Source organism: Cololabis saira, chromosome 6 (assembly GCF_033807715.1).
Source record: "Cololabis saira isolate AMF1-May2022 chromosome 6, fColSai1.1, whole genome shotgun sequence".
Taxonomy (NCBI): domain Eukaryota; kingdom Metazoa; phylum Chordata; class Actinopteri; order Beloniformes; family Belonidae; genus Cololabis; species Cololabis saira.
Window position 1 is genome coordinate 20,849,916 of NC_084592.1, and position 12,620 is coordinate 20,862,535.

Genomic DNA, 12,620 nt, shown 5'->3' on the forward strand with positions numbered 1-12,620 from the left:
GCTTCTTCCTCCGTCATCTTGGTGGCTACCAGAGCTGCCTGACTGTATTCCAGTCTTTGGCCAATAAGGGACTCTTTTCTTCTTTTCCTTCTCCACTTGCAACTTTTCCATACAGCAGAGTTTTATATATTATACATATTTTATTCATAACTCATAAATCCTTTGAGGACCACATCAAAGCACGCTAAAATTAGGGGATTGGAAAAATTGATGTCAGGCTTAATTGGACCACTGTTTGGAAACGTCAGCATATGTTTTTACAAAATAGACTTTTTACATGCACTTTGTCTAGCCCTATTTTGTAACCCTATTCTCCTGCTTCTGCAAATATTAGTAACCACATTTAATATATTTGTTTAGAAGTCTTCAAGCTAAACATATCCTCTCCCATGTGTTTTGCTCAAGTCTAGCAAGCAACAAGAGTGTTGATAGTTTTTGTGTGTTAGGAAACATGTTAATTATGTGATTTTTGAGGGACTGGAAACATTGTGATGCAGGCAGAGATTTTCTATTAGAAATGTTTGGAAAGTGTGAGTGGTGGGCATTACAAGGTCCACTTTGTATGTTAAGTGAGTTTATGGTCGTGTGCAGGTTTGTTGTGTGTACACCCAGATTGCATCCACCTGTATTTTTCCTCAGAAGGCCTGCAGAGTGCCACAAACTGGGGTTTGTCATTGGTTTAAACTCTGCATAAACAGTCTTGTCAGAAGAATTTAACAGCACTTTTCACTAACTCTATCTAGTGTTAAAGCTTTTGTATTTCTGTTGTTTTCTGAAAACAAAGGAACCTCACTCTCCAGATTGACAAAACTCTGATTTGAATCCTCACAGACAGAAAATGATTTCACTTCTTGTTTTGTTTCTTTCCTTCCAGCCGATGAGCTGTCCAGCTACAGTGTGACAACACTGGCTATTGCCATTGCGGCGCCCATCGTTGCTCTCATCTTCCTCTCCGCCGTGGCCATCCTCGTGTTCAGGCGAATTCACAACAACCAAATGGAGAGACTGACATCACGAGATGCTGAATATGGGACTATCGATGGGCTCATAGCGTCCAATGTGGGGGAGAGCACTCTGGCGGTAAGCATTAACATCCTATGAACTACTTCCTCTACTGAGTCTGAAAAGGAAGTAAATCATTAGAAAGTTCAATGTTAAGAGCCGCTGTAATGATCATGTCTACCAACGATTAAATACGATCAATTTAAAGTCATTTATTTGAACTTTGGGCCAGACTGAGAAGAGACAATTTGAGCTTTGAGCTTGGTTCGTAACAGAATATTGGATATTTTTTTGGAACCAATGAAATAATGTAGAACCATATTTTGTGAGTAAAAAATAAACATAAAACCAATGTGACTGGATAGTAAAGATTAGACACTGAGAGCAAAAAAAAAACCAACATTGGACCTCATCCTAAACTGTGGTCCGGTTATTTATGGAAGACTGGTCAGGCAAAAGCCACCAGTCTGGAGCCGAACCATGCTGATGTTCCGCCTCACCCGGCACGTTTGGCGTTATCACGGCACCTGTGTGCCGCCTTGACAGATGACAGAGTTGAAACAAAAGCGAGACGGGCTCTGAGTGGAAAGGCGAGGCAGCATGGCTGAACACACGGCTCTTACCAGCGACACTCCTGTCACTCAGATGATTCAGCAAAGCCGCCGTGCCGGGTGTAATCGCACACTGGTGCAGCTCTGAGCCGCCTCCCGTCAGTCTCTGTGAATTTTCAAAGGGAAGAAACGGCAGTTTACGGTGGATGGCTTTTTGAGGTTACATGACCGGTTTGTGAAAAGGGTTAATGATTGGTCTGTTTGGCCACAGTTCCCCAAAGTCTGTACGGGAGGTAACCATCAGCTCATTTGACTTATCAAACATGGTAAAAGCATCATTATGTGGAGATGTTTTATACAGAGGGAGACTAGTTAGCATAAGTATAGGTGAATGGATGAATGCAGAGTAACATAAAGAACACAGAGAAATCCTCAGTGGAGAAATACTTCAAGAATGTTAACCTTCAGCTAAGCTCGAGATTCTTAACATTTCAACTAAATGACCCAAACCATTTGGGCCAAAGGAAACAGGAGTGGATTAAGTTCCTCTGAAGAGTGTGAGTTATTCAGCCAAGCTCTGCACCAGAACTCAGTCAAGCATCTCTGAGGAAACATGTAAATTACTGTGCACTTATGCTCCCCATTCAACATGGATAAACTTGAATAATTCTGCTATTAAAAATGAGAGAAACCTGGAAAGCACTTAAAAAAATACAAACTTGTTTTTGCTTTGTCATTGTAGACTGATAAATGAACCAAAGACTTTTCCAAGACCATTTTGAAACAATGGAAACCCTGAAAGTCTCCCAAAACATAATCTATAAAGCCTGGAGGTGTATGAACTTGTCAATGTTTAGATGGACTGATAAAGGCAAGCTTGGACATGGCTGGAAAGAAGGAATAATCCCATTCCACTGTTTCGGTATTTGATTCCGTATAAATGAAAGAGATGGTTGATTGAGACTTTTTTTGTTGTTGTTTTATTTGGGTGGCACATATTTATGCCAACAGCAGACAGGAATCCCCATCTGTAATTCTGTGTTTTTAACTTTGGAGGTTCAGCTAAGGATTACATTAAACATAGTTAGATGGGTGTGGATTCGGTTCTGCACACATATAAACTGTTTAAAAGGCTATGGTTGCTGGAAGAAACTGTGACGTGATAAACAGACATGAGACCGATCATGGTGGTCTTTTTGTTGCACTGTAATCAAGGATGCTTTTATTGTACATCCCTTCTGAGTACAAACGTTTTCTTTTTTTGGTCAAACAAAGAAACTCCTATCGTGAGGTTTGACAACTGTAATAAACGTAAAGATGGATGCACCGTATGCACACACCAGTTCTTTTAAAGAAGGCACATAGTGCCGAGTGTAGTTGTTAGGTCAACATGTGCAAGATCTTTCTGCAAACATGAGTCAGCACTTTCTTTCTTGAACATTGTGTATATTTCAGAGCATAATCTCAAGAGTGTTTTGGTACTTTAAAAAAGATAAAACATGAAAAGAGTTTTCATATGCATGAATTTTTTTTAGGGTTGTTGTTGTTGTGGCAAGGGGAAAGACTTGTTTTGCATCTTCTCAGTCATTTTTTTTTTCCAGCAGTCTTAGTAAAAAAAATGTCTTTTCTGTTTATTTTCTCTCTACTCAAACGTGGATTGTGACTTTTCTTCGGGATGGCTTTCTGTTTTAAGGCCTGCTAAACTGATCCAGAGTTGTTTTTGGAGTCCTGTGGTTAGCAGTTTGTCTGAGAGGCATCTAACGATCAACAGAAACGGCACACAATTCAGTGAGAGCCCTAACAAAGTTAGTGCTTATTATCATCAGTAATTCCAGATCACGTTCGTTTTCAGGACTATATATTGAAACTCATTTATTTTCAATTATTTCAGTAGCATGCCTGGCTGTTTTTTTTTTTGTGTGTGTGTGTGTGCGCGCGCGCCAGAGACACCCACAGCCTTTCCATTTATTTCTTAAGTCCATCAGTACTTTTGGCAGTGTAGGGCCTAAATATTGAGCCACAGTCTGTGTGCTTCAACATAATTAAAAGAAGTGCTTGGCAGCGCCATGAGAGGGGTTATTAGGAACAGTGGAAAGCAAATCTGACTGAAACACGTGTACTAGTCCCTTTGCAGCCTGCTGCCCAAACACCCCCTCTGATTATGATATTGAAGCGCTCTGATTACATTCTGGCGGTTAAGACCTCCACCAGCTATACCTTCCTGAAGAGCAATCCTCCTCTTACCATAGGGAGGGATTTAAATTCTCCGCAGAAAAACTCATCATTCATTTTATGGCCTCTGTCTTGCATTCCTGTGTTGTTTTCAAATTGTCTCTCTGGCAGCTCTTGCATTATGCATCTGTTTATCTGAGGCATCAGTCATCTCTGTTTTCAATCCTCTTTCTTCCCTCCCAGTTCACTCATTTGGTTTTTTTTGCACAGCAGCTGCCAGCTCTCTTGCTGTGCACTGCCCCCCTGTGTCAGCCCCGGGATGCTGCATGTCTTGTCGATGAGATAAAAATAAAAGGCTTAACAGCATTGCGCCTGTTTTGGAGTCTGGTCCTTGGATTAGATAAAATCTCCGGCGCCCACACCAGTCACTGGGGAGGAGGTGGCTCCTCTGTTGTTTACTCAGCAGGGGGGATTCTACACCTCCAGCGCAGACACACAAACACAAAGAAAATCCCCCCCCTCCTCCATCCCGTGGGTGGCACATCAAAGATGGTTTGCTTGTATTAATCTCCATGAGTCCCAGATGCACCGTGTTTCATCATTTTTAGTTTCCAGCCACAGGATTCTCCCCGGTCTCTGGTCGCTTTTAATTCAGATGGCTATAAATCTACAAATATAAATTCATGTATAGAGTCATTTACCCTGCATGTCATTTGCTTTCTCAGGATCTGCTTGATCATTCTTGCACCTCAGGAAGTGGCTCTGGACTCCCTTTCCTTGTTCAGAGAACGGTTGCGCGACAAATCACGCTCAATGAGTGTGTGGGTAAGTGTCCTATAAAGGTTTCTTTTCTCATTTGCAAGCCTTAAAAGATGAAAATCAACTCCTTCATTAATATCTATGAAGCATCCCAGTGTGTTAAATCAAAGGCCTGTGCCAAATTCCAGCTATAAAGGACATTCCTGGTCTCAACATAACCATTTACATTAGTTACACCATAACAGACTATGAAACGTCGTATGTGGATATGTATTTGTTAGTCTACTGACTGCAGTGAGACCATTTAAGAACAGTTAAAGAGCTTACAAATCAAAGAAATAAACAAGGAAATGTGTTTGAGAATTGCAAAAGCCTTCAGAGGTTATTCTGAAATTGGGCCAGAGTGAAAAGTGCAACAATCCAGCTGCAACACTCCCGGAGCCAAGATTGCAATTTAGTTTGGAGATTGTTTATGGGATGTTGCGTACAAGTGGAAATATTACCAGCTGCAGAAGTATTTTCTCTTGCAAAAACATCCCAGCAGCCCTTATAATCAGTGTTGAACACTAAAGTTGCTTGTGTTGAAATGTGTTCCATTGATTTATGGCCACTGGGGGGCAGTAAGAAGCACCGCCGCCTACAGACGCCTTCAATTTCCTTGATAACCATGTCTGCCTCACTCTGCTGCACCTCTCACTTTGTATTTCTTTGTATAATTTGTATAATCTTTTTGTATAATTGTCTTGTAAAATTGTAAATAGGTTATCTTTATTTTATTCAGAACTGTCCCTTTTCTTTTCTCTTCTTTTCTTCTCTACCTCAAACTGCTGCACCTTAAATGTTTATTCTGTATCATAGAAATACCACATTTGTTTTATTGTTTATTTTATCACCAACGAGCAAAATTACCGGAGTGAAATTCCTTGTTGGACAATGTTCGAACCTGGCCAATAAAGCTGATTCTGATTCTGATTTGCCAGTAAACAAATGTATGATTTGTGAGGTCACTGACAAACTGTTGCTTGTTTACACATGACGTAAATATAGCTATATTACCACAAGTTGATAAAGGTTAACTTAGTTCCTCTAACTTTAGACAGATATATCTTTATTGTCTCCTAAATATTGAAACTTTGTATAATTTTTCATGAATATGTGGTATAATAGATATAACACCTGTTAATTCAGAGTTTCCCGTAGATATATAACTCCACATTTTTATAAAAGTCCTGACTATTAATCTCTCTTTTCCTCCGGGCTTCAGGGAAGGGCCGCTACGGTGAAGTGTGGAGAGGGCAGTGGCAGGGGGAGAGCGTCGCTGTCAAAATCTTTTCCTCCAGAGATGAGAAGTCTTGGTTCAGAGAGACTGAAATCTACAACACCGTCCTGCTGAGACACGAGAACATCTTGGGTACGTGATCACACTTGATTAGGTTTGGCAAGCTGGAGGGAACAACAAATGTGGTTAACCGCGACACTTCAAGACATAAAAACAAGTTAAAGTGGCTTTTATTAGACGCTATAAAGGCAGGGGTTGACACGCGGCAAATGCAGGTTCAGATTCAAACCTGAGTGGAGCCTTAGGAGCTGTGTCACGTGCAAAGATAGTTTAAGTTAGTGTTTAAATGCATGGTTAACTACCTGACCATGACTGCGTCCTGCTGACTATACACCAGTAAGTCTTTGTGTTCATCAGAAATGTTTAGTAATTAAAGTGTCTTTTGCAATTTAGGCTTCATCGCATCAGACATGACCTCCAGGAACTCCAGCACTCAGCTCTGGCTCATCACCCACTTCCACGAAATGGGCTCTTTGTACGATTATCTTCAGCTCAGCACCCTAGACGCGTCCACCTGCCTCCGCATGGCTCTCTCCATCTCAAGTGGACTCTCACATTTGCACGTTGAGATCTTTGGCACCCAAGGCAAGCCCGCCATCGCCCATCGGGACCTCAAGAGCAAAAACATTTTAGTTAAAAAGAACGGACAATGCTGCATCGCTGACCTTGGTAAGAGTCCCGGCCGTGTTTGTGTGTATCTAACACTCAAAAACTGCATTTTTACATGTCATACAGACCTCACAGGTTTGGTTATATAAAGTATGGAAATGAATTCTATCAACAAGTCTTAAATGGTGAACAAATTGAGTGGAATACTCTGTAAACTTAGTATATCTTCAGTAAAAGCACATAAAAGCTTGTGCACCACTGTGTTGGATAAATTAAGGCTGATAAAGGGGGTTATTTGAACTTTATGGCTTATTAGTTTGCATGAGAGCCGTATCTGTGGTTATATCACTCTATTTCCATCTTTCTGCTCTTTCATATTTGTTGAATTAGGAAAAACAACCAGAACTAAATGTATCACCCATCCCTTAACCAAAAACACATTTGAAAGACCTTTCACCACTTTATCTAATGCATCAATGTTCCATCTGCAGATGCTTGAATAACACTTAATTAAGCTACAAGCCAGAGCAAGGTGACAGATTTTACCTGTTTACAAGCTCGGTGTAATAAATTCTGCTCCGGCTGACGCATTTCGCTGCACAGACAAACAGGGCAGAGGTTGTTTTTTCTCGTTAGCGTGTTGATGTTGTGCTGGAGAACATCCGGTATGCCAGAACAGGACAGTTTGCTCTGAACAAGTGGTGTTTGATCACATAAAACAGCTGACTGAGTCCAACGTGGCAATTTGAGACGGAAGATTGCTTCCATCGCCATAATGTTACCTTAGAGATACTGTATGTTTGTGGACGTTAGGGCTGGGCGATATGGACCAAAAGTCATATCTCGATATTTTCTAGCTGAATGGCGATACTCGATATATATCGATATTTTTTCTGTGCCATAATTGGGGTTTCCCCCAAAGCATTATAGCATAGCATCTCTGTTAGCTTCATTTTTTTTCTGAGGCAAACCCTTAAAAAAACAATCAGTTTTAATACAAAGCCTCGTGCCAAATGTCACACAGGTACCTTTTATTAACAGAGGTCTGCACAATATCAAAATGTATAAAACAAATGAAATAAAAATAAACTGCCTGCATATATAGAATAAAAATGCTTCTTGAATAAAATAAAATAAATATCCCTTTCCTGCATAACAATTAAATTAAAATACACTGTGCAATTAATACAATGTAGACAGTAACAGGCAGACTTTTCCACTGAGGTTGACAGTTGTGCAAATCTCAAATAAAACATTCAAGTCAATTTGTCACAAAATAAGCTATATCAAAATCATAAAAAAATATATATATTTTTTTTTAATAATCGATATAAACGATATTGTCTCGTACCATATCGCGTTTGAAAATAATATATCGATATATATTAAAATCTCGATATATCGCCCAGCCTTAGTGGATGTATACGCTATCATGAAAGTAGAAAGCTGTTCTGACGGTTTGTCACTGGAAAAAACATTAAAAATCTTTTAGAAGACCCCCATGTCAGACAGTTTTATTTTAAGGAGTCGAACAGGATCCTCAGAGGTTTCTTTGTTTTCATTTCAGGGCTTGCAGTCATGCATTTCCAGGACACCAACGAGCTAGATGTGGGCAACAACCCTAAAGTTGGCACAAAGCGCTACATGGCCCCCGAAGTCCTCGACGACTCCATCCAGATGGACTGCTTTGAATCCTTCAAGAGAGTGGACATCTGGGCCCTGGGCCTCGTCCTGTGGGAGATCGCCCGGAGGACAGTCAGCAACGGTCAGTAGTTCTCGTGGTTTCACTGAAATCCTCCACCAGCCAGAGATATTCACACGAGTGACCAGGATAGATGAATGAACTAAAAAGTATCACTCCAGCTTGGATAAAGTAAAAGCGTTTCTGCCGTTTATCACATTAGGTTTTATATACCAACATCAAGTGTTTGTGGAAAAGCCAGAAGCCACTTGCACTTACGTGAAATTAAAGCTTCTTCCTCCATCCACGCTCAAATGGGTTTATCATGTCAAAATCTGAAGCAGCACTTTCAGCAGCACTTCAGATATTAATTTACCTCTGACATGGCAACCTCACTTGAGCGTGTTAATGGAAATAATAGAAAACAGTCCTGCCGCAACGCGAATCTCGCACACGTCAGTCATCCATCAGGCCAGGTCACGTATTGATCCTCAATGGTGTTATCTGTAAAGTGAAGCATTGCCTTCTTTCTTCAATGTTCAGGCATTGTGGAAGACTACAAGCCCCCTTTTCATGACGTGGTTCCAAATGATCCCAGCTTTGAAGACATGAAGAAGGTTGTGTGTGTGGATCAGCAGAGGCCCAACATCCCAAACAGATGGTTTTCAGACCCAGTAAGTTCTGCTGCTCACTTGCAAGTAATTGCAATCAAAATGGTTTGGATGTTGTGATGATATATACTGAAGGATGTTTTTTTTTTTTTTTTTTTCTTCCTCAGACTTTAACCTCCATGGCTAAACTCATGAAGGAGTGCTGGTACCAGAACCCGTCGGCCAGACTAACAGCACTGCGCATCAAAAAGACTCTCACCAAGATCGACAACTCTCTGGATAAAATAAAGACAGACATTTGAGCCTCGCTCGTGGAGAAGATGGTCCATCCTCTGGATGTCTTGCAGAGACATCTGAAAAGACTAAAAGACTCTATGATGGGTTTAGTGCCCTTATAGTGGCACGGACCTATATTTATTTTAAAACCCTTGGCGGGACAGATTTTGGCATCCAAAGATGTCTTACTGGGACTTTCTGAGACTGCCAAGTGGTCTTGGAAATGGGAAAAGTATCTATTCGACTTGTGACATAGGAGCTGGACTGTTAGAAACACTCTTCAAGGAAGAAACTGTTACCCGGGCATTTGAGTACGGTTGATTTTATTTAGAGGCGCAGATTTTCTTTGACACATTTTTTTTTTTTCTTTGAAAGACATCTGAACACAGCGGTTCCACTTATCACGTTAATTTCACTGCGTCCATTGACGTCCCGTTGGATTCATCTGAAGCACAGGTCACCTCTCCAGTTGAACCAGCCGGTTAATGTAACCCGCCTTCCTCAAGCGGCCATCGCTGCAGGACACGTTGTGTTTTTACTTTGTGTGTTTACAGTGCTGTCAGAGCAAGTTTCATCTGTTTTTGTATCATTGCGTTGTACAGTTACGCCGATGGCACCGGTCCTTTTCACCATATATCGTCCAACTGAACCTACTCTGTCGCCACCCTTTTTACATATCGTCTTGACTTTCACAAAGTACTGTTTTGTTTCTTCAGCTTTACACAGGCGAATGCTAAAAAGATCAAGTAAAATACCTGCTATATGATGCTGATCTCTGTTCCTCCAGGGGCCGACAAGTCAACCTGTATTCTGTCTTAACACATGCATTGTCAAGTAAATGAAGTCAAACTTCAGCCTTTTTTTATTTCTTTAACATTTTATATCAATTAGTGATTTATATTAATTAAATAGAAAACATATTGCATTTGTTTACATCTGTCTCATTTGTCCTGACATTCAACCGTGGCAGTGATGTTTCTCTGTCGTTGGTTTGTTTATCTGCACTCGCTGAAATGTGTCTCGTTAAAACTGAGCCCTGAAACACGCGGCTCCTTGAAAGACCAGTGGGGGGGCTGGCTCCAAAAGTGAGTCCGTTTTTAAAATGTCCAACTTTAATTCAGTTTATTTTAATTCAGCTTAATTTATATAGAACCAAACAATGACAATGTCATGCCAAGGCACTTCAACAATACAGTTCAACTCGATCCAAATTAGTCCAAATAATACAAAGCCAATTAAAAATAATAACTATTGTTTCGCTAAGGAAATGAACAGATTGCATCAAAACCTTTCTTTGACACAATCCCTGTTACGGCAGAAAAGAATTAACCTTTGCAGCCTGGTATATTGAAACGGTTTTGCTCTCCTTGGCTAGATTTCACAACAATGACCAGTGTATGGGGAACAACATTTTAAATATCTTGTTATTAAAATGTTATTAAATTTAAATTTAAACTACTTAGTGTTTTCGGGGAACTTGATTTCCCAGCTGTGAATTAAGAACTAATGGCATAGTTATTTTCAAAAGATAATTACATTTTCTACCTTTGCCACTGAGACCAGGTGTAGAAAATGGTCCGTGGCCAAAATTGATCATGGTTATACATTTAAGTTTATGCTTATCTATCTATCTATTCTGAGGCTTACATCAAAGTAAATGATATGGTTTGATGTGAGATTTTCTATGTTTCACTTATGGAATGATACATTTTTTGAAACACAAATGGTATCACATACTATATCATGAGTTACCTTGAAGCATTTTATACTTGAGTTGGTCCGTAAATAAGTTAGGATCAGAGCTTGTTTTGCCTTCATGAATTTTGATCCACTCTTCTTTCCAGAATTGTTTTATTTCAGCCACGTTGGAGGGTTTTTCGAGCATGAACGGCCTATTTAAGGCCATTTCACATCTCAATTTGATTTGAATCCAAAAATGGGACTAGGCCACTCCAAAACCTTCAATTATATTTATTTATTTTGTATTTGTTTATTTTTAGAGCCATTCAGAAGTGGACTTGCTGGTGTGCTTAGGGATAATTGTCCTGCTGTGTGCAGCTGAGCTTAAGGTCATGAAGTGATGGCCTGACATTCTCCTTCAGGATTTTCTGGTTGGGAGAGAAATTCCCGGTTTCATTAGTTACAGGAAGTTGTCCAGGTCCTGAAGCATCAAAGCAGCTCCAGACCATCATCCTACCGCCACCGTGTTTGACTGTTGACATGATGAAATGCTGTTGGCTGCAACCACATGTAGGACGCACACCTTCAAAATACTTCCACTTTTGTCTCGTCAGCCCACAGAATATTTCCCCAGAACTCCTGGCGATCAACCACATGTTTTTTTTATGCGAGACGGGACAAGACCTTTGTGTTCTTTTAGGTCAGCATTAGTTTTTCCCTTGGAAATCTCCCATAGATGCTATTTTGTCTCTTTCTTAGTGTTGAATTATGAAAACACTGACCTTTACGGTGGCAAGTGAGGCCAGCAGTGCGGTAGATGTTGATCCGTGTGACGTCCTGGCCCGATCACAGCTTCACTCTTCGAGTAATTTTTGATGTTTTCAGCCACTCCTGGGAAAGTTCCCTGATAAGATAATGCTGTGGCTTGCTGGAGTTTCAAAGCCTTAGAAACGGCTTTGTACCACTTTCCAGACTACGGAGACTTTGGTCTTGAATTCCCTTTGAATCGGCGAATGACGTGTTGCTTTCAGCCTTTTTAATGTTGTCAGACAGGTGGTAATTAACTGACATACTATATATATATATATATATATATATTTTGTTTGTTTGGTTCTAATTTCCTTTTACTATACAGGTCTAGCAGTAATCAGGCCCGTAGGTTGGAAGTAAAATTGACCTTAGCAAGTGTGATTAATCACTTACTTCATGACTTAACATGTTCAGGTGTAAATTATGATTTTAGCCATTCAACCCTATTCACTCGCATTCATTGAGGACTATCCTGCCAGTGTCCCTTTGGTGAACTGCAGGCTTTTTTTTCTTCTCCTTTCTTTCTTTCGTGGTAGATTTGGATTAAAGGGAAGTGCCCAGGCTCTGGGTCTGGCTGCAGACTGGGGAAAGTGGATTTCCATTCTGTGTTGGAACCACGTGATCCACTCTTAGTAAGCATGCTTTCCCAATATGAATCTGCAGAATACCCAAACTGAAGCATTCTCTTTGTAAGCAATCATACTGAAAGCCAACCTGGCATTTTTCAAACAAATACTGGACTCTTAATGGTTCAGTAGTCTGATGAATATGCTGCAGAGCTGCAGGTCGGATGACGGGAACACAACACTACATATTTAACGATAACATTCACCAATCGGGTTCTTCAACAGATGTCTGTGCTACCGATCTTTATATTCATCATCATTTGATCAGTTTCAACCTGGCTGTTTTCTGAGCTCAACGAGTAGATTTTGTTATTGCGGTTTTCTGAGGGCTGTGAACCTGTGTTCACTTGTCTAAGCGTCTTTGAGATCTTTTTAAAAGCGCTCTATAGATAAAATGTATTATTATTATAAAAACACTTCAATTATTCCCTATCTATGAAAGTGATGTTAGAAAGTTATTCTCTTCTGAGGCCTCTTTAAGCTCTACTGACAGGAACTGCTGAG

The 12,620-nt window shown here is 40.3% G+C and overlaps 1 protein-coding gene across 1 annotated transcript in view; it reads left to right on the forward strand.

The window, feature by feature from the left end:
- The window catches only part of LOC133445985 (activin receptor type-1-like), a 28,934-nt gene extending 19,011 nt beyond the window's left edge, over positions 1–9,923 (forward strand). The window contains exons 6-12 of the mRNA XM_061723614.1: positions 875–1,080; positions 4,451–4,550; positions 5,749–5,895; positions 6,217–6,492; positions 8,000–8,197; positions 8,657–8,787; positions 8,892–9,923. Of these exons, the coding sequence (XP_061579598.1) occupies positions 875–1,080; positions 4,451–4,550; positions 5,749–5,895; positions 6,217–6,492; positions 8,000–8,197; positions 8,657–8,787; positions 8,892–9,026 (1,193 nt within the window). The 3' untranslated portion in view covers positions 9,027–9,923. The remainder of the gene's footprint in view (positions 1–874; positions 1,081–4,450; positions 4,551–5,748; positions 5,896–6,216; positions 6,493–7,999; positions 8,198–8,656; positions 8,788–8,891) is intronic.
- The last annotated feature ends 2,697 nt before the right edge of the window (positions 9,924–12,620 follow it).